The sequence below is a fragment of the Rhipicephalus microplus genome, chromosome 6 (assembly GCF_043290135.1).
Source record: "Rhipicephalus microplus isolate Deutch F79 chromosome 6, USDA_Rmic, whole genome shotgun sequence".
NCBI classification, from domain to species: domain Eukaryota; kingdom Metazoa; phylum Arthropoda; class Arachnida; order Ixodida; family Ixodidae; genus Rhipicephalus; species Rhipicephalus microplus.
In genome coordinates, this window is record NC_134705.1 from 188569539 (window position 1) to 188591728 (window position 22190).

Here is a 22190-nt window from a genome sequence, read left to right on the forward strand (position 1 = left end):
TGACCGACACACCCACAACCTGCCTTCTGGAGCTTTGGAACGACGTGGCGGGAAAGTTCTCGAGAAAAGGGGGATCGAGTTGTTGACAGATGAAGATCTCGCCTTCAGAGCTATAGAATATTGGATGGTAACTTTAGAAAGCGTAGATTCTTAAATGGGAATCGAGAGATGCAAACTGCTGGGATACGTACTCAACTAAATTTGTTAAGGCCGCTTCACGTGACACAAAAAGTAGCGATTTTGTATCCGCGAACTCGCTCGCAGCGAAAAAAAAAAAAGGTGGCCAGTTCGCTTCCGCCGCAGCAGTTCATGGCGAGCTTCCAACACGTAAGAAATTTTCGCTCTGGTCGCAACGGCGGGAGCGATTTTTGGTCGGGACCCGTCGAAATGGGACCGGGCCGGCCAAGCCGTCGAAATAGCGTCAATGCGTTTCTTTTAGTAATGACCGATGTTGTGCATTTTAGAGTTAATTAAGATTGCCAAGTGTTCTTATATGACGAAACACAAGCGCTCTTCGTCACCGTTCATGGAAACTTAATAATATTATAACGCAAAGATTGTTACATCGTATTTGAAAAAATTCTAGTGTCTGCCACAACGAACAGTGGCAAGAAACGATTCTCGCCACTCCATTCGCAGAGCGGACATCACGGACCGTTCGCGGTCCATGTGAAACAAAACCACCATTAGTGGCGGTTGTGAACAGAGCGATTAGAGCGAACGGAACGATTTTTTTTTTTCGCTGGAATCGCGGCATATGAAACAGCATTTAGCGTTAAGCTAGCCACCGGTATATGTGGCGTAAACCATGTTCACGTGTAGACTGGATGTGCTGCCCCAAGTGTGCTCGTGATTCGCTGCATCTTTCTTACCTGTTTTCATCTGGCCGCTGAAGAACTTGTGAAGCCGCTGAAGAAATTGTGAGGTGCGAGTGGCGCCAACGCTAAACGTTGTATACACAAAATATCTCGCCGTTAGCACGCTAAATGACGTATGCGTGTGACCGAGCAGAACTGAACGAATCGCACCACTGAGAAAGGTGTCGCATGTTCAAATCCCCTGTCCCACGCGAAGCGGAGATTTTTTATTATTATTTCTTTGCTTCGAGGTATCTCGAATTTTAACTCACGAGCAACGCTCAATCAAAGACGTCGCAAACGCCACCGACACCAACACCCGAAGTTCTGTGAAATGAGCTCAGCAATATCGCGTTAAAGGCGTAGCTCAATCGGCAGAGCATCAAACGCGTAATTATTGCGGGTGCGCATATTGATGACGCAAACAGTACTCCACATAGACAAGTTCAATTTTTTTTTACCTCGTCTGGGTGTAGCCTTCACCAATGCCTACTCATTTAAAATAGGGATAGCCGACAGCGCAGAGTGCAATCATGTGTTTTTTTTTGCTTTTTTTCTATTTTTAAACATTGTATCCAGCTTGATGTCCTTTGTCGCTGTGTAACCGCTTGCGTAAGTATGTAGGTATGTCACACAATTGGTCCCTCTACTAGCCAGTTAGGCTACGGGACCAAACAAGTGTTTGCAAAGTTTTTTGTTACATGGATGTGAAAGTTACAAAAGAAAAACGACTGCGCCGTTGATGAGACTGTTAAACACATCTTATGTTACTGCCCGGCATACATAAACGAGAGGCTTCGCCTGCGAAGTGTTTTAAATCAACTGGACAGAAGTGATTTCACTGTCGAGAAAGTATTGGGACCATGGCACTGCCCATCCAATTTCCGAAAGGCAACGAAAGCACTGTTGCATTTTCTCAAAGACACCAGCCTGTTTCATCGTTTGTGATGGTGAAACTGTATACGCGTTGGCCCAGTCAGTGACCTATCTCCTCCTCTATAACGTTCCTTCGCCTCTCCCCTTCCCCTGTGCAGGGTATACCCTACCGGGGCTCAGCCCTGGTTAACCTCCCTGTCTTTCTCCTTGTGTTCTCTCTTTTTTTTGTCTTGACCTTTGCAGTATGGTTGAAAACTGACAAACAATTCTTCGTACGCCTCTCTTGGTTTAATCATGTGTTGGCTTTCATTAGTTGCCTCAACGAGAAAAAAGCTTTGCTCGGACATTTTCGCAACAGTGCAATGACGACGCGGACGAAGAGGAAAGAAGAACACACCGCGGCGCTGACTCGCAAGTGAATTTTTATTCAAAGCACACGAAAGAGAAATGAAAAGGACTTCTACAACCCTCACACCCAAGTCACTTGATCACATGGCCTTGGCTGGGATTGGACCTTGGCTGTGTCGTGTCCTCCTTTTCCTTTTGTGCGCGTCGTAGTTGTGCTGTTTAAAGACGTTCAAGTATGGTCACCAACTAGATCAGCATTTGATCTTTCTTAAGTTTACTGGTTTGTTCGCGTACACAGACCGCGTAGCGACAGGCCGCACAGCCCTCTCGCACACACAAGGAGTGCGGGAGCGTGCAGATATAGAGACCATCTGCACCGCGGTAGTGAGTCGTATTCCTGAAAGAACTCGTGTGAACAGGAAACCACAACGTTCCTCTGTGTTATGTGAACAAACGTAACCTCTGTGTCAAATCTCTCGGCAATCCAAATAAGTGGTACACGTACACTGTGTTTTTTCACTTGTCCCGACGCGCGGGGGCGTCTGTGTTTACGGCTGCAAGTTAGCACGCAAGAACTCAGGCTTTGGAAAGGAAACGATAAAGTTTGTATATAAGCAATGCCGCCGTCTTCTAGTTCACTGGAGGACAGAGCTGTGCTGGAAGTATGAGTAGTTCGACGGCACTTAAAGCGGCGCTGCCTGTCCACCACTTGTGTAAACACCTTTTACACGGCGTTGCTTAGCATTTGCGTCCAGAACAGAAGTGGCAGTCCATGGCGCGCACTATACACAATTTGCCAGGCATCTCTATATGTCGACTCCTTAAGGGTTATGACTCCCGCCGCCCCTTACGAGTCATAAAAGAGAGTCCTTCAAGCCTCGCGTCACGTGTGGCTCTGTGGTTGCAGTTTGGCAGAAAAGAGGATAGCAATAGAGTGAATGTCTTTAGACAGATTTAGTTGTGCGTACACAGCAGCCATATACGTGTGCTCGCACGTCGCCTAAAAAAAGAACAATAAAGCTTTTTCTTTTCCTTTCACTATTGTCCACTTTTTGTGTTAGAAGCACCCAAGCAGTGCTCTTCCATGGAGCTCTCGCCATGTGTTAAGCGTGTGACAAGCATACTCCAGATAAATATTCATTTCCACAAGGAGTGACTGGAAGCATGTGCAGTTGGTCCTCAGAGAGTAACTGTGAACATGCGTGAGGAACGGTAAAGACTAACAGTTAGTCTTATGGGAGCAATTGGTGAAAGTATTGGTTGGTCCGCAAGGAGCAACTGCATGGTGGGGGTAACTGTTGGTCCGCAGGGAGCATCTGGAGAGAGAAACTGTTCATCCTCCGAAGGAGGAACTGAAAGGAGAACAATGGTTCGTCCCTCTGCAGTTACTCCTTTTAGGGGAGTAATGGGAGTGGCAATGCAATTGCTCCCTGAAATGAGCAACCCCTATACCCCTGTTGCTCCCTTTTGGCTTAGAGTGTACGGACGCATCCTCCAATGGTGAATGGCTGGCAGGCTGCGTCGGTATAAGGCTGCTGCGGACGCGCAACTAAATCTGCCTATTGACGGCCGAGTTCGTAGACGGCCCTTCGGGGTGCGTGCCTGCACGTTGTCTTTAGCAAATGTGTGGCACTGAATCTCATATGGCCCACCACTTCCCTTCACTAATTATCTTGCATTGCCGTACGCAGGAGGTGGAGGATCCAGCTTTGTCGGAATTCAGCAAGTCCGCTTGAGCACATCACCACACAAACGCACACGTGTGAACATACTTCAAGGTCCGCATTGATTGTGAAACGCACACATGTGAACATACTTCAAGGTCCGCATGGATTGAGAAGGTCAGTATGGAACAGGTGGTTATGAATTATCCTTTTCATAATGGTGTAGATACTCCATATTACTTGAGAAGCCATGCTTCCTGATCAGCAAGAAAAAAAAGAAAGAAAATGAAATTATGTTCTATCTGCCCTCTAGCATCGATATCTATAACCACTGGCTGCTGAGTTTATCGCCACCGAAACCGTCGCTTCGCTGATGACAAAGGGCGCTATAAACTTTGCCTCCAGTGGTTGTCAATGCTGACGGCTAAGCAGCGAGCACATCCTCTTTCAGCGGCCTGCTGTGTATTTTACGGCTGCGGACGCATGGTATGGCTTGACTGGGTGCCGCCTATGCAAGACGCGCGCCAGTTCATTGCTTCTTCGTGTTTGTCCTTTTGCTCGCATGAGGCAGGGTTTCGTAGATGAGGCGCCATCGTGGCAATATGGAAAGGTCTTGAATCAGCCGTTGGCAGTCGACGCCTACCATGCACACAGAAACGTGAGATTGGGCTATATGGCGGGTGTATGTGGGCATACAAAATGGGGCTCACTGAGCAAGAAGGGGAGGAGAAAAATAGAAGGACAGAGAGGTAAAGCATTCACTAACACTCACTCATGAAATATATCTCGCCTCTACATAGAACTCACTCGCACTCACAATCACCAAAATTTCCCTTACGAGGACTCGGTCTCACATTTTTTTCTTCAAGTGAACCCGTTTGGACTCCTATCTATCTATCTATCTATCTATCTATCTATCTATCTATCTATCTATCTATCTATCTATCTATCTATCTATCTATCTATCTATCTATCTATCTATCTATCTATCTATCTATCTATCTATCTATCTATCTATCTATCTATCTATCTATCTATCTATCTATCTATCTAGCCACCTACGACTTTTAGCTGTTCTGGTTCTTTCAATAACGGTATCTATACCAAACTTGGTATGGCATAACACGAGTGTATCAAGAACATATTTGAGACGTCATAACATGAAAATCATGACATGTCTGTCACGTATGTCATGATTTACATTTCATGGTCCTGCAGCTCTTGCGGTGGTTTCGTTCACATGTAAGGTTTCAAAACTGGTATGGTGTGGCATTATTGCATGGCGAACACAAGCGACAGACCCTAACGTGAAAATTATGACATGCGTGTCATGTAATAACACGACTATATGCCAAGTTCATGATACTCTCGCAGCCGTTTCGGTAGCGTCATATATACAAAAACAAAATTTGGCAATATAGTACGGGAATTGATGACGAAGGTATGCGACTGGTGCAGACATGATAATCATGAGATTCGCGTCATGTAACAACATGAATACATGCCACGCTCATGATGCGCTGGTGGCCGTTTCGCTAGCTTCACTTATACCAAATTTAGTATTACGGGACGTAAATCGATGTTGAAGGTATGACAGCAGTGCAAACATGATAAACATGAGATGTTTGTCAGGTATAACAACATGACTAAATGCTATGCTCATGATGTGCTCGCGGCGGTTTTGGTAGCTTCACATGTACCAAACTCGGTATCACGTGACGCGAATGGACGACATAGGTAAATGACACATCCAAACATGATAATCACGGCATGCGTGTCATGTAACAACATGACTACATGCCACACTGATGATGCGCTCGCGGCCGTTTCGCTAGCTTCACATGTGCCAAAATTGGTATTACAACGTGACGCCAATGGATGACGAAGGTAAGTGACTGGTGCAAACATGATAATCATGAGATGCGTGTTGTATGAGAACATGACTACAGGCCACAGTCAAGGCGCCAATACATTTCGACGTGACGCGGTGGGCATGCTCGCCGGCGTTCACTTCGTCGCGTCACGCCGGCGTTGCCACGCGAGGCGCCGGTCCAGCCATATACTCGCCGGCACCCGCCGCGCTGCGTTGCTTTGACGCATGCGCTATTCAGGGCGTTCGGCGTCCCTCCGTCACGAAAAAAGGGTGATGCAGTGTTGTCTGGGTAACGCATCGGCGCGAAATGCAGCATGTCGCATTTCGCGCCGTTTGCCGTCGGGCCGCGCCGACGGACGCTGGTCGCGCCTGGCGTCAGACTCTAGATGGATCGCGTTTTGCTAACGCAGCATCGCTGTGCCCAACGTGCGCGAGCGACAACGCTACATTGGAGTATATTGGGCCCTTCATGACGCGCTCGCGGCCGTTTCGCTAGCTTGACATATAATAAATTTGGTATCAGGTGACGTAAATATAGATGACGAAGGTAAACGACACATCCGAACATGATAATCATGACATGGAAGTCATGTATCATTTACGTCCACCTCATAACGTTATGCTGATTTCATAGTGACATATCAACATTTCTCAATCGCACTTGGCATATTATCGATTCCCACGGTGACGTGGGATCTGCCAATTTCTTTAACACATTTCAAATGCTCTTTGAGATATCTTCCATATATCGTGATACAGTTGGCATCGTTGAATATCGCACATTTAAATATCTGGGAGTTTTCTGGGGTTGCAATCTAGCAGGAGCATTTTTTATAAAAAAGGAGGACCTACGAGACATGTTAATCGAGAATTACTGCGAAAAACATTGCCCGGGGAGGCGAAGGCATGCCTCAACCACCGTTGACTCACATCTCTGATCAATAGATATTTAGCTGACGTGTGAACGCTAATACTTTGGAGTATGGACGAGCAGACGAGAATTTGAACGCGACCCCACGTGCTGTTTATCTGAATGCAGAACTTCAGTATAGTTATTGGAAGATGTCAGTCTATTATAACACTAACAAACGACTGTGTGTTTAGAAAAAATGGTTAACGATTTCAAGTACTTAGTACTCGACTATGGGAGAGCCTAAAGCCATCCCGTGGTACACTGAACGACAGAAGAAGACTCCCAAATTCTGCAGTAGGCGTTTACGTGGGCATCTACAGAAATATGGCCCACCAAGTGGCGCCGGTTACGCGCGTATTTGTACGCACTGTTTTGCGGTAAGCAATGCATTCGAATCCGCAGGCTTGTAGGTGATGAGTCGTTTATCACATGGCAGTCTGACTTTTTATTGCACTCACCTTTTATTTTACGTTACCACATTTTCACGGTGGTCCAGATACGAATGTGCTGTTGTCGTTGTTGCCTGAAGCAAGGTAAGCGTGCACGTTGATGAAGGTCCGTTTACAGGCATGAATTTCATTTCATTTTCTTCATTTCATTTATTTATACTGTTAGCCCAGAAGTGGGCCGTTACAGGGTGGAAGTACAAACAATTATTTGCAAAAAAGAAATACCGTACAGGTCTCGAGATAATTTCTCGGTATTATTGTGACCAGCTACTCGAAGTTATACATAACATACATAAATGAATTAATGAAGCATTGCGCAAGTCCAAAAGAAAGAATGAAAGGAATGAAGAGAAAAAAAAAGAAAACGAAAAACATAAAGAAAGAAAGAAAACAGGTAGGAAAGTAAGGAGGAGAGAAGGAAAGAAAAAAAGAAAAAAGGAAGGGAAGAAAGAGAGAAGTCAGACGCGCATACAGCAAACTTTTCTTGCCTCATTTTTGCTCATAGGGCAAGGACTTCTAAACTTTTAGGGGCGAAGCTCGTTAGGGTCGAGCCATGCCCGCCTCCGTCCCACGATGGCGATGACGATGAAGCTTATAAAGAACAAACGGGTTCCACATCTCACATTCCCTTTCTGCCATCACGGCACAGCACATGCATTGTACCCACTCTACGCATGATCATGACGTTGTTGACGATTATGACGATGAAGCACCTATACTATGCGACTATGGAATACATCATTCTGGCATATAGCAGTGCTTTGCAATGCGAAACTGTGATACAAAATACAAGAACAACCCCTTATTATTTGCTGGCCACCTTAATGTAGATATCATGAACGACGACTGGCTTCAGTGCAGCATAAAACAGTGCAATATGCTCTGATATGCATTTCATATGACTGCAAACAACCAACACACAACCGTGGGGACGTGTATAGACCTCGTCATTGCGAACGTCAACTTATACACCATCCAAGAATCCTTAAATCTTCATGTCATTGATCATAAGACAGTCTTAACGAATGGAAAGCAATATACTTCAATATCATATACGGCCAATAAAACAACATTTTATACATTGTATACACACTTGCTGTCACTCACTTACATGTTCGTGTGCGCTATGTACGAGAGATTCACTGTTAGCCGAATGATCCCCTGGAGCTTCACCCACTAATCATCATTCACTCCTCAGATGTGCTGTGATATAATTTTTTTTATATTTCTCTTTGTGGTTTGTCTTATCACAGCTGTGGAAAAATAACGCCGTCTCGCCGGCTAAATCAAGCACCTCCAATCAACTCATTTGCATTAATTACATTAAAAAGAAAACTTGCATTAGCCAGCGATGGTAACTGCATAGCCAAACCCTGCTGCGTTCAGATGAGCGGAAGGCCTCATTCATCTACTTGCATTTCTCTATTCGCCCCCCCCCCCTTTTTTTTAAATTCTTATTAGTGCAGCCACTCGCGGTTCCAGCAAGGTATGCACTACGAGCGAGTCACATTTTCAGGTAGCACCAAATGAACAGTCAGAATCAATAGCGAGAGTGACCGGCTTGGCCTATAGGCTGCAGCGCCGTGATCCATTTGTTCACCATGGTGTCAGGCAAGGAGAGAACGGGCCGAGAAAAGATTTATTAGCCGCGCAGAGTCATTTGCGCCAGGATATGCTGCCCCGCGAGAGAGTCATTTATTAACCCCGGCTTTCTTTCTTACTTTCTTTCTTTCTTTCTTTCTTTCTTTCTTTCTTTCTTTCTTTCTTTCTTTCTTTCTTTCTTTCTTTCTTTCTTTCGCTTCTTTCTTTCTCTCTCTTTCTTTCTTTCTTTCTTTCTCTCTCTTTCTTTTTCTGTCTTTCTTTATTTCTTTATTTCCTTCTTTCTTCCTTTCTTCCTTTCTTTCTTTCTTCTCATCGTCTGTAGGTATTGAATATGCGGAGGAAGGCGCGAAACTGTTCTGCGCATGAGAAGCGAAATCATTATTTGCTCGTCCAGCGAGAAACTGAGAACGCATGGAAGCGCGACCACAGTCAGTTTCCTCCGGCACTTCGCGCACACAATACGCTGCTGCGAAAAATTACCTCGCCCAACTCACCGCTCAAGCATCGTGGGCCTTTGCACCCCAACCTTTCACAGGTAAAACAGTGAGAAACAAAACGAGCGTACAAGCATAGACACGCGAATATAGCGCCGACCTCTGTCTTACTGTGACTACATATGCTTCTTTCCCACTTTTTCAACAATACGGATACGTACCAACAGATCTACGTTATTAACGTCCCACTCCTCTCGTGCAACTCCAGTATATACTGTAGACTCTCTCACTTCGTGCTGTAATGTGAGAGAAAGAGCACGTAATAGATATAATTTTTTTTCGCACGACTCGTTTCGACCAACCTCATTTGTTACGTGCGCGTGTATATATAACGCAATGTAGTCCTTTTTTCTCCGTTTGGGAGCCTCCACCACGTAATTACTTTCTTCTGTCCATATTACCACGCAGCACGAACGAAACGGCCGTTGTAACGCTGAAAATGCGTGCAACATTCACCCATTTACAGTCACCTATTTACGAAAACAAAACAACGCATTCTCCTTTTTGCGCCACTCTCGGACGTTCTCAGTGGTTGTTGCCGACTGACTGGCGCTTGTCGCGCTTCTGAGCCTTTCCGTATTTATTTTCTTTTTTTCGGGTATATCTCACGGCATCACATATCCAGATCATAGCTATATATATAGCTCTCCCACTCCGTAGAGTATTACGTTTCGCTTCGTTCGTTATGCCATGAAGCTTTACCCAGGTATTATGGAGGAGTGTGGTGGGTTACTGCAGCTAGCTCACATAAACGCTTGAAATGGCGCGAAAGCGAAGCTGCACATAACGATTGTTGCATGTGGTCTATGCTAAATTTACCTGTGGCATGTTGATCTTCATCGCTTTACCTTACTTCCACGATTTGTCTTTCTGTCTTCCCCGGTAAATCAGTATTGCCACACACGCGTCCGAGTTCTTTTCGTTTGTTTCACCCTTTTTTGATTTATATTTAGCCGATTATCGGCAGGCTTCGCACGCCTGTGCGTGTCTGATCAATCGAGTGATGCTTTATTGATATTATTTCTATGCTTTTTACTTTGAAAACCCTAGATGACTCATCAAACGCCCGAAACAGAGCCTCTCCGTCGGCACGATGTGATGCAAAAATTATCATACCGTGATGACCTTTATAGTGACGTCGAAGGTTGCCAAAAGCAGTCACGTTCTTCTGACGTCACATGGTGACGTCGTCAGAGGACGCATAGTCGCTTGGTGAAGGGTGCGCCGATTACACTGGCACTGCAAAACCAACTCAGGCGCAGAAAGCATTCGTCCACTGGCACTGAAAAATCACAACCACCTTTCCTCCCGAATGCAGAAAGCATTCGGGAGGAAAGAAGGGGGGGGGGGGAGGGATCAAAATAATTGACTGCGATGAAAAAAGAAGACAGTTGTCCCACACTGTGTTAGCCGAATGCGTAAGACAGCGTATATAAATTTTGTTTAGCAAGTGCATACATGTTTGCATACAATGTATGCGTATAGACTCTGCAATCGCATTTTCATGAATGCACGCTATATATATAGTGTCTGCGTTCGCGTGAGTGACCTCCATGAGTGTCCGTTCGCGAACTGAACTGATATTTATATAATATATATATATATATATATATATATATATATATATATATATATATATATATATATATATATATATAACGAATTCGCTCGTTCTCGCACAATAATTTCTTCAGCGAGTCCTTCCAAGCACTTCTTTTTTTTTTTGTATTCTTATACGAGAAGTTTGCGGGTATAAGGTGGCAGCAGCAAGCACATGATCGAGTTGACTGGCGGAACATGGGAGACGCCTTTGTCTTGTAGTGAGCGTAGTCAGTCTGCTGCTGCTGCTGCTGCTGCTGCTGCTGCTGCTGCTGATGATGATGATGATGATGATACGGTAATTGTACTTGAATTTGTAACTGATCAACAACGCACATTACGGGGCTACAAAACAAAGAAGACGCAAAACCAGCACAAGCACTATAAAGCACGAGAACTGTATACGTGCTGGTTTGGGCGTCGTTTTGTCGTTGCCTATAGACTACGTGTTTAGATCGAACGAATTGAGGCATGCGAGTCCGCCTGACTTGCCACGCTTGGATTCCGCTCGCTGAATCCGCGTCTGACATCGGGTGCGTTGGATGAATGATTCTTGAGCGCGCTTTGTGCCCCCTGCATGGAGTAGGACGACGCTACGACGCCCGCCGTCAATTGCTGTCCAATAGTGACAGAAGTCACTACGACACTTTTGAGAAAACCTTTTTGAAAACAGTTCAGTACTCAAGCGGCAAGATCAGCTTAGACATTTTATCGAAGTGTCATGTTTTGTGTGAACACTTAAATTGGCGTGATTATACTTGTGTTCTTGTACAAACTGTGTGGTGTGGACACATTTCTATGTAGTGTGGACACATGTCTGTGTGGTGTGGACACTCAGTGTTAAAAAACGTGAACTCATTAAGCGCTGTGCTATGTACATATGTATAAGCCTTGTGCTTGCTACAAAATGTGTGATGTCGACTTTTGTGCGAGAGAAGAGGAGTAACCGGCGCCACGCATTGGCACCAACCTCTCCTTATATAATTTTAATTTAAAAAGAACGTTTTCTTTCATTTTTTTCTCATTCATTGTTTTATTTTTCCATCCTTTTCTCTTTCTTTCTTTCTATCTTATTAAGCGCACTGCGTGCCACCGGGTTCCATGAAATCGCCGAGGTAAAGGTCAACGACCTGTCATGTTCGCAACGTGCGCGAGCGTCGAAGACACGCGGTAGGCGCATCGCTCCTTGACTCGTAACCGTTTTCTGGTGTTACATGCAATTAACTCCGTAGCAAGTGCAGCGATGCCATGTATACCTATGTGTCTCTGGGGCCGTGGAACTTGGTTTGTCTGCAGCGTCGCGACTGGTCTGGTTGCTCCTGTATAGGTTGTTGACTCCCCTTAGACTGTGTCAAGTATAGTTTCCAGATTTTGTCGAATAGCGTAAACTATATATGAAGCCGCTTTGAACGCGAGAATATCGAGTGTATTGACCCGTGAGGACTCTTCGTATCCTTTCAATAAATGAACACTCCATTGTACAACTTGTTGAATTGCCTATAGTGGCGAATTGGAGGCGATTTTTTCACAACAGTGAAAGTGGATAACTCTGAAAGCATTGCGAGGTAATACACAGTTATAGTTTAGCGTTAGCGCGATAGCGTAGGTTAAGGAACTAGCGTTACCGTGCAGGAAACAATCGTTGTAAGCAGCGTCTTATAGTTTAGCGTGATAGCGTTTATGTGGTTTACGTGCCCAAGCTGGGATGGTGGCGCCACCAATTATATGATTAATAAAATAAACAGTGAAAATGAAAAGAAACGAGAATTATTGCCTATGCCACCGCGCGAAGCATTGTTAGAAGTTTAATTTAGTGATAATAAAAGTAAATAATTATGAACCACGCACCAAACGCGGAAACATCTATGTTGCCGATTTGTTTACATCGATCTTGTAGTTAGGCCTAGACGCGTTCGAAATGGGAACCTATCTCAAGAACTACGCCAACTTATCCGTAATACCCAGTCATCGAAGCTAACTGAAGGCAAGCGAAGCCACTTTGAACAGTCGTTTGCTGCACACAAGGTGAATCTTTCAACGACTACGCCAAAATCACTTCTAAGCGGGCGTCCTAGAGCGTCGCCATGTTTACGTACACTACGTACACCTACGCTACCACGGTAACGTGAAATCTGAAAAAGTACCGCACGTACGGGAAGCGGTACGAATGACGTACGTATCTGCGCATGCGCACTTCGATTCCGGTATCACGGTACACCCGGTAATCCGGTAAGCCCGGTATACCATAACTCTCTAATGTGTGATACAGAGATGCCGCAAAAAGCCCAAAAATGAAGGCAAATACAGTTCGAGTGAACTTCATTTCAACCTTGCCCAACCCCGATATTATTTTGATTTTGCGCACACGCACACTCAAAACTCATGCAAGAACATATAAAAGTGTGGTTGAACTTCTCACTTGAAAATACTTTTGGCTATGCCTTTGCTTGAAGGGACTTTAAAGTCAAATAAATATTTACGTCAGAGTGAAATCTAAATGTGTGACGTCTAAAACGACAATATTATCATCAGCAGTGCCATGTTTACCGAGATATTAAGGTAAATACACGAGAACACGTGCTCCACGAGTATAACAATCGCAAAATGATACCTATGACGTCAGAGTTACTGCCTACAATCAATCACTTGCAATTAAACTAGCTGAACTAAATAAAGAACCTTTTGTGCATCAAGGGGTGTTTCAAAACGCTGCATGTTCGTTTTTGTTTGATTCATAGAAAAAATAAAAGAACCACCGGACGTTACTATGGGAATTGGCGCGAGTGGTTGAGAAGTTGAATTTTCGCCTGGATAAACTCGACAGATCTTGCCATCTAACGGGGCCCCAGTTGAACCAAGCAAGGCTCTCATCTCGGAGGCCATGGCAACAAGTGGTTTAATGGGCATTGTAGCTGCTCTGGCTTCCGCTACTTTCGTTCTGCCGCTACTGTATAGTCACGGTGGCCGCGCAGAAAAGGCCGGGCAACGTTGTGCGCTGCAACTGGTATGTGAAAGTTTCCAGTGTGAGGCGGGTAATTCGAAGCGTGCACGCTTAACGGGACGCGGTCCACTAAAACGGTATTTCATTTCAAAATAAGCGCTTCGTTGGCACGAAAGTAGCACTGCGAGTTTTCGGGGCCGCTATTTCACCAATCAACATCGACTTAATATTTGTCTCTACTGTCCCAACAAGATCGATATCATGGTACTCATTATCACCTTCTCTGCTATTTGGAAGTGCGCTTTAAGACACAGTATAAACTCTGGAGTGGAACCCACACGGACTGAACTCACGCTCGCCTCCGAGTGGCGACGGCTGGAGAATGCAACCTGGTATATCACAAAAAAAGAAAAGGAGGGAGAGGGGAGGGACAAAGAAAGAGTCACGCGTTTCCCGAATGTCGTCGCAGCGGGTAACGAGGGTCATGTTTACCTTCAACAAGGGGGTGCCCTCTCGAAGCTTTCAAACGCACACGCACTGGTGAAAGCGATTCTACCGCAGCCTTGTACGTATACACCGTACAGCTTGGAGAATGACGTGTATAACATACACATTCCCTCCCCGTCGCCTACCCAACCCCCTTTTCTCCGCGCATTTACCGCCTCTTCTTTCGGATGCTACGGTCGCGGCATGGGTTGAAGAAAAGGAACAGGCCCTCCATCACGGAACTCCCGCCCTGTTGGAGAAGGACATAAACTGCGTACACCTTCCCGTGGTGCCCGGTGCCTTTTTGGCGACTCTAGCACCTCTACAGGCCTGTTCTTGAACACACTTCATAAAGAGAGAGAGAGAGAGAGGCTTGCATGCCACCCCCCCCCTCTGGTGTAGAAACATGCGTTGAGAATGAATGGCTAACAATCGCCGTCACCTCTCCCAGCTTCTGTCAATTTATTTTTTGACCTTCTGGAAGACGCCGATTTCTCGCATGATCGTTTCTGTATCAGCTATCTCTTTTTTTTTCTCACGTAGATATATTTTCTACACGGAGAAGACACAAAGGAAAAAAAACCGACCGCCGAACGATGCTCGATTTCGCGCTGCTCACTGTTGTGATGTGACACGCTATAAGTGCAGTACACTGCCCATTCTTTGGGGGTGTGGTGCAAACTATTGGAATGAAAGAGTCCTTCCTTCCTTGGGCGACGTAATTTTATGATATCCACTCATCCTGCCTCTGAGATGGGTTGATGCAACTCCGACAAGAACACACTGGACATCAATTCGTGTGGTCCTTGCTTGTTCTGCATTGTAGGTCTTTTCTCTTTCCTTCTAGCTCAGTTTAGCTTTCCTTCGCTGGTATTTCTTCCGTTGTGTCTTTCACCATACATGAATAAGAAAGGCTTCGAAAAAGAGATGCAACGAGAAGACGTGATAACGGAAGCTAGACGTACAGAGATGGATACAAGCGTATAGATCAGAACGACACAGTCTTGGGTCCCTGTCCACCCGCCATGGGGTCTTCACTGTGCTAGACTGCAGGCCTGGAGGTCACAGGTTCGAATCCTTCCCTTGGTAGCCGAATTTCAATGGAGTTGAAATGCTAGAGGCCGTGTATTTAGATTTGGTATGGGCGCACGCTAAAGAACCACAGGTGGTATAAGATTTTAGGAGCTCTCCACTAGAGCCCCTCGCACAATCATAAGTTGGATTTGGGAGGTGACACCCCAGCAATTATTCTTTCTATGTGTTCATGTCTGTATGACTACCTTGTGTTATCATTAATCTGCACAAACAAGCAACACTTTCTGCCTTACCATATAAAATATATTTCGTCTTTCTCGTATGCCTAGACACCTCTGGCGAAACGCCGATCTAAACAGAGAGAGGAGATGATTTGAGAATCGCAGGCCCGCAGCCTGGATTCCAAGGATTCGCTCTTGAAGTGTCATTACGGCTGATTCGGCGCGGCGTTTGGCGCGCCGGCTTGGCCTGTCCGTCCGTCATGGTCGAGAGAACCCCTCGAGGGGGCACGGAAGGCGGGATACCCCAACACACCTCATTGTGAGCCGACCCCTATCCCGTAACAAGGAGCTGATTTATAGGTGAAAAGCGATGGCGACGATGCTTCGACACGACGTCCCCCCTCCTCCTCTCAGATTGTGCCCCAACATTCCTAGCCCCCCCCCCCATCCCCTACTGATTCGTGCTTGCTCGCCTTGTGGGTCACGGTCCTTCTTCAAACAGCATTGTCCGCAGCGGCAGCAGTCTGCATGTGTCCGCTCGCGTTCCTATTGAAGAATAAAGAAGGAGCTCCTCCAGCCGGGGTCCTTTTTGAACCCTGCTTGTTCTCGGCTTGTCCCGCCCTCTGTTGAGCGGGGCGAAAATAAGAGCGACGCGCCGCCATCAAGAAGGCAAGCGACTCGCTGTCTGCCGCTGCCGCTGGCCATTTTTTGTCCGGCACCCGAACGAACATGCGGCTTCCTTTACAAATGGCCCATCCATTGACTCCCCCGTGCCTAGGTTCTTCGCTATACTTCCCGGTCTTCCGAAGTCTATAATGCCAGCTCCTTCTCCCCCACTCACCGTCACACCGTGTCTGCCTGCCTGATTTCAGTGCACACACACCTTGGCCATGCTCTCTTTTTTTCGTTTCTGGGCCACTTCAGGCGAAGAATCGTGTACATACGCGTGTATTACTTTGGGGGGAGGGGAGGGGGGCTGCCTTCCGTTTGGAATATTTGTGCGCACGCCCGCCGCTCGTCTGCCGCTGCTGGGGTGAGGCGGTCGCGCCTCTCTCGCGTTAACAATGGCCGGGAGTTAAGGGGTGCAACGAGACCAACAAAAAAGCCCGGACTGGTGGCGGCGCGGGGCGTTGATGCCGCTTGTGTGCAACAGAATCGGCATGAAAACGAGGTATATAGTACCGCACGAACAACATGGGAGTACGCGTGTAAACGGAGCGAACGGGAGTTCACAAAAGGCAAAGTCATCCTGTAAACTCCCCCCTCCATTTTCTACCTCTCGTTCGAGCACTTCGACCACAGTGACACTGTATACAGTAGCCACGGCGGGCGAGGCCCTGTCGCGTCGCACGCATAGCTGGCGGAAGTGAAAAGGCATGGCGCCAGTCCTGGATCCCGCCTCGGTTCCACGGGGGGTCCAGGAGTGGAAGGACATTGGAGATATTGTCGGCGCCTGGCGGTAGTCGACGCCGGCAGCGTGCTGTTCAACCCCATTGTAGCCGTCGAGTGTTCGCTTTCACGGGTGTTGAAACGGTTGTCTTTCTTTCATCACCCGAAGCAACTTGTCGGACTGCCGGCCGGTGCTCTCGGAATTGGAGAAAGAAGCCTACACGCTGGTCTACACATCGTAGACGTATTGCACACGCAAGTCGCGTTTGTCCAACTCCATGCGATCCATCTTGGACAACGGCTGTCTTGTTAGCGCGGTTGTACGCTTGTCGGCCTGGCTTGCATTTCAGCTGAATTCATTCAACTATACGTCAGCGTCGGGCCCCGAAATCCGAAACACAGCTGAGGCCAGAACTGGCTGGGTTTAAGTGGGGAGCTGGGTGAGTCGTGACCTCGAGTGTTCTATTTACTTCTTTGCACGTAGTTTATGAAGAATAAATGGCAATCGATATAATAGTCCCCGCACACACAGAAAAGTTGCTTGGAGAACGCTCCAACTTCCCCTTCAAAAGAAGATGGCGACTGCGTAACTGTGCACCTTGCACGTTGCATTCTTAATTGTGTTGCTTTGGTTATTGGTGCATGCCTCAACCGTGCCGTAAGCAAACGAATTACTTACTGCACGCGTAACATTGGCCGCTTCAAAACACATGTCCTGAATGCCTACTGCTAGTTCAGATGTTGAGTACCCATTACGTCATAGTTCTTCTCTTTAGGAATTCGGCTGCTTACGGCCACTATGCTTCCGTAAACAGCTGCTCGCTGCGTTGAAAGCTTTTTCAGCTGACAGCGATTAAATACGTCTGAGAACTCTGTAATGCGTTGACTTTCAAGACACCCACTCATTGAGCAATGTACGGGTTTTGATGCCTGGCGTGATTCTATATACGCTTCTGCCGAGCAATATTACTTCCGTTAAGGATACTCCTTTCACTACATGACATTATTATAGTGTTTTGTTTTGTTTTTTTTTTTTGAAGGAGCCTCAAGCGTCGTTGATTAGATAGAGCACCTGCTTGCAATGCAAACTGCCTGGAAGAGAAAACGAATGACACTATAGCTGTGTCAGTGAAGATTTAGGAGGCTCCCTTATTCCAGTAACTCTGACGTCCCCTCATGGGAGGCCTATGTAGGGTGTACTATGTACACTGTAGCCTAGGCCCGGTGACCTAGACCTGCTGGTTTTTTATAATAAAGTTTATTTCTCCTCCTCCTCCTCTGATTTTTTTATTTGTAGAGTAAGTATGTAGGGGGACGCCAGGGTACGAAATAGACGTATTCGTCTACCATGAAGCTAGTATTCTGTAAAAGGTCATATACAATTTTCGCTAAAACTGCTGCTTGGGTGAGTTGGTTCTTTATTACTTAGACAGAATTCTTCTTCTTCTTCTTTTTTTCGCATGGTGCCATACTAACTCTTGCATGGAAAGCAACACCACCTCAAGTCTGGAACAGTCACATTATTCGACTCTAAATGGTACTACGCTTCTTGCAAGAAACCAAGTTGGGCGAGAGGTATAGTTTGGTATTTCCCCGTAGCAAACCGAGTAAGCACGAATTCCCAAAGAAAGCAAACATGTCCGGTGTACACGAAAATCATAATTAAACTAAGTTTCAGCTGGGCCGGAAGTGTAATTACGCCTTTGGTGGCTATCAAACCGACACCTTCTCGATGCCTTCTGAGATGCCTCCGAGTATATAGGAGCGTTTCTTCAACAACTAGCCTTTTCAATGCACGTCAGAGGCGTTGGGCTGTGGAGCGAGCGATAACACCGTCTGCCTCCTCTTTTGTAATAACGAGCTTCATCACCACGACTGAAGTGTTATTGAGGTGTATACAGAGGTAGAATTGAAAAACTAGAGAGGAATAAAAAAACAATAAGTTACTGATTGTACAGTGGCGCCACGCACATTGCGTGTTACGCATTCATCGTTTAAGCATCGTGTCACGAAGACACCTCTAAGAGCGCAGAGGCGCGCATACAGGTCTCATCAACTTTTCAAGCGGTGAATGCATGCACCGTGTGCCTTTGTTCGTCCTTTGCGCAGTCAGTGCTCGTCTGTGCGGAGCCCGTGGTTGGCGTTTATTCCTGATTCAGATCTCCCCAAGCTTACAACTTCGTTCCCCGCCCCCCCCCCTTCCAATCGTCTTTAAACTGTTTCTTTTACAGCGCTCAAATGATCATCACTTTCTCTGAAGGAAGTATCTCGGGCGACGCAATTATCGTCACATGCGGTGGTTGCAGCTACTGGCGTTTCGCGGGGGCCTGCTTTTGTTCGCTCGAATAATGAAACCTATTTAACGGCGGCCAACGTTTCAGAAGAACTTGCGGATGGTCCAACACTCACCGTGCGTGGAATTAAAGTCTAGAAGCTGCCAATAAGTCTAGAAGCTGTCTACAACGAAAATGTTCGGGGTTGACCAAAAGGGGGTGCTCTGCGTCAGACAGACAGACGGACAGACAGACAGACAGACAGACAGACAGACAGACAGACAGACAGACAGACAGACAGACAGACAGACAGACAGACAGACAGACAGACAGACAGACAGACAGACAGACAGACAGACAGACAGACAGACAGATAGATAGATAGATAGATAGATAGATAGATAGATAGATAGATAGATAGATAGATAGATAGATAGATAGATAGATAGATAGATAGATAGATAGATAGATAGATAGATAGATAGATAGATAGATAGATAGATAGATAGATAGATAGATAGATAGATAGATAGATAGATAGATAGATAGATAGATAGATAGATAGATAGATAGATAACGTTGCATATGGCCAAAGCAGGCAAACGAAAGAAGTGGTTGCACCCACTCGACTATTGAGCATGCTCAGTGCGCAAGTCGAACGCCGGGATTCCACTGACGCAATCCATGCAAACAGCCTTTTCGTCCATTGTCCGCGCCTCGCCCGCGAGGCGGCTGAGGAGCTTGGCATCTCAGTCCCCACGTGGGAGCTGCCCGCAACACAGTGATCTGTGTTTTGGAGGACCAAATAAAAGTTTATCCAATCCAATACGCGCCTCACTCGCAGTATTCAGCGGATGTTCGCTACATGCGTTGCAGGAACGGTTCGTTGACTTTGAATAGGATGTCCAGGCTTTCGTGTATTGGCAGCTGCAGGTGCTGGGATATGTACCATTAAGTGAATTTAAGCACTCAGATGGCAATATGACGCCACCAGCTCTGCTGTTTAATCAGCCTTCGAGGCGAGTGCAGCTGATGCAGTTTTTAGTTGTTGTTTTTTGTCGCCAACGAGAAAGCTGAATTCTTGTCTACAAAGTGGCCGGAGTTCTTGATAGAGTCGCTGTTCATGCCTGTTGTGCTTGGGGAACCCATGAAAAAGGTGATGCACATACTCGATTTGTGGCCCAATGTTGTCAATGGGTGGACTTGAAAGGGAGCCTGAAATGAAGCCAAAAGTCGCCAAAGTAGCCATGTCATTTATTATTATTGCCAAAGTTGTAGCGAAATAGAACAGGAGCGGTATGATAATCAGTACTACTACGATTTTGGATGAGCAAGAGAAAGCTACGGATAAGTTCCAAATGTACTTAATAAACAAATTACATTATATTCACTGCGCGCGGATATAATTCATGTAGGAATGACAGCATTTCTTCCCATAATACATGTTATATTAGAACATTCGCGCCATTAAGTAAGTGGGAACATTAAACTATGAAACATACCTACCTTGAAGCTATCGTCAGGGTTTCATAATACAAAACTCTCAGTAGGTGGGCAGATAATATTAGGAAGTTTGCTGGTACTATGACGAAAGACGAAAGGGTGCCGCTTCAAGGAGCTTCGCCCCTCAGAATCAGAGCACATTCACAGAGTGGATGATGATGAGTGGGGGCAAAGTGTCCGTCCGTCTGAACGCGTGGACGGACGGATGGAAGCACGTGACGAATTGACGGACGCGTGGATGGACGCATGGACGGAAGCATGGACAGACATACGGATGGACAGATGAATAGACTCATGGACTGACGGACGCGCTAACGGTAGCAAGCATGGACGGACAGAAACAGGGCCCGACGCACGAACGGAGGGATGGACAAAAGCACGGATGGATGCATTGACACACGGATGGACGAAACCATGGACACACACACAGACAGACAGACGAACGTAATCATAGATGGACGGACAGAAGCGCGGACGGACGAACGGGTGGAAGAACGGACAGACGGAAGCGCGGACGGACAGCCAGACGGACGGACGAACGGATGGACACACGAACGGACACACAGAAGTACGGATGAACGTATGGACAGACACTTCTCCCCACTCATCATCATTAACTTCCTAGACATGCTGTGAAAACTACTAACGCTATCTAGTTATATCATTCCGAAGGACTTGTGCACGCAACACCTTCTATTGAGCCACTCATAAACTAGAGGTCGCTACATACTACTTCTAGGAATACAGAAGAGGGAACGACCCATGTCCTAAGGAGCTTCGCTTCATAAACGTGGTTAACAATTAAGAATACTTGGTACTCTACACCATGGGAGAGCGTAATGCCGTCCCTTGGGCCTCACACTTGATCAGGCCACGTCGAGAAAAATTACGCCGAGCAGTCATTTTGGATTCAGACGGATAAATACATACAGTTGTGTTTAGAAATAGTGCTTAACGATTTAGAGTACTCGGTATACTCTATTAAGGGAGAGCTGAAAGCCGTTCCTTGGGCCTCACACTTGATTGGGTAGCAGGCCAACATTTGCTATGCTATTTTTATTATTCTTCTTAGAAGCGTGGTATCCTCTAAGCACTTGCAAGGGATATTGTACCAATTGTTCATGCAATGGCTGACGACGATGTGGAATTATCCCTGAAGTAGGTATCCGCCACATTTAATAGGGGGAACAAAAACAAGCTTTTGTAATGGGCTGGAGTGTTGGATGACCCCACTCGTTACGCTATTCGCATTGTGCGGCGACTGGTTGATGTCTCGCTGTTTTAAAACGCTTTATAAGCCGTATTAACGCGATTGCTTTCACGACACCAAGTGTGCCTAAGGCAAGTTTGCCAACAGGTTCCAAGCACCGGCGTGGTTCAGTGGTAGAATACTGGCCTCGCACCCAGCGGACCCGGGTATGAGCCCCACTTTGTCATCGGTACAAGGTTTTTTTTTCTGATTTCGTGCGATGTGGTTACGGACACCGGCCCAACTACGGCGGCGTGTGACCCGAGTTGATCTCATAAGGCCTAGTTCACACTGAAACATCCGCTTTTTACAGCGACCGAAATTCCCCTGCCGCCGAAACGCAGCGCCGTTCGCACTGGACGCGCCCCGCGCCGCCGAATATGCCATCTACGACGGGGCGAACGCGGGATGGATGCGC

General features: G+C 46.4%; 1 protein-coding gene across 5 annotated transcripts in view; it reads left to right on the top strand.

Annotated features, from left to right (window-relative positions):
* LOC142765739 (uncharacterized) overlaps positions 1-22190 on the top strand; it is a 306400-nt gene that overhangs the window by 128369 nt on the left and 155841 nt on the right. For 3 of the 5 annotated variants that reach the window (XM_075867269.1, XM_075867271.1, XM_075867270.1), the window contains exons 2-3: positions 3773-3859; positions 3904-3922. Coding sequence is in view for 2 of the 5 variants with exons in the window: in XM_075867271.1 (XP_075723386.1) it covers positions 3773-3859; positions 3904-3922 (106 nt within the window). In the remaining 3 variants the exon portion in view is untranslated. Of the gene's footprint in view, positions 1-3772; positions 3923-22190 lie in introns of all 5 variants that reach the window. The other 2 variants (XR_012884379.1, XM_075867266.1) reach the window with 1 other exon arrangement.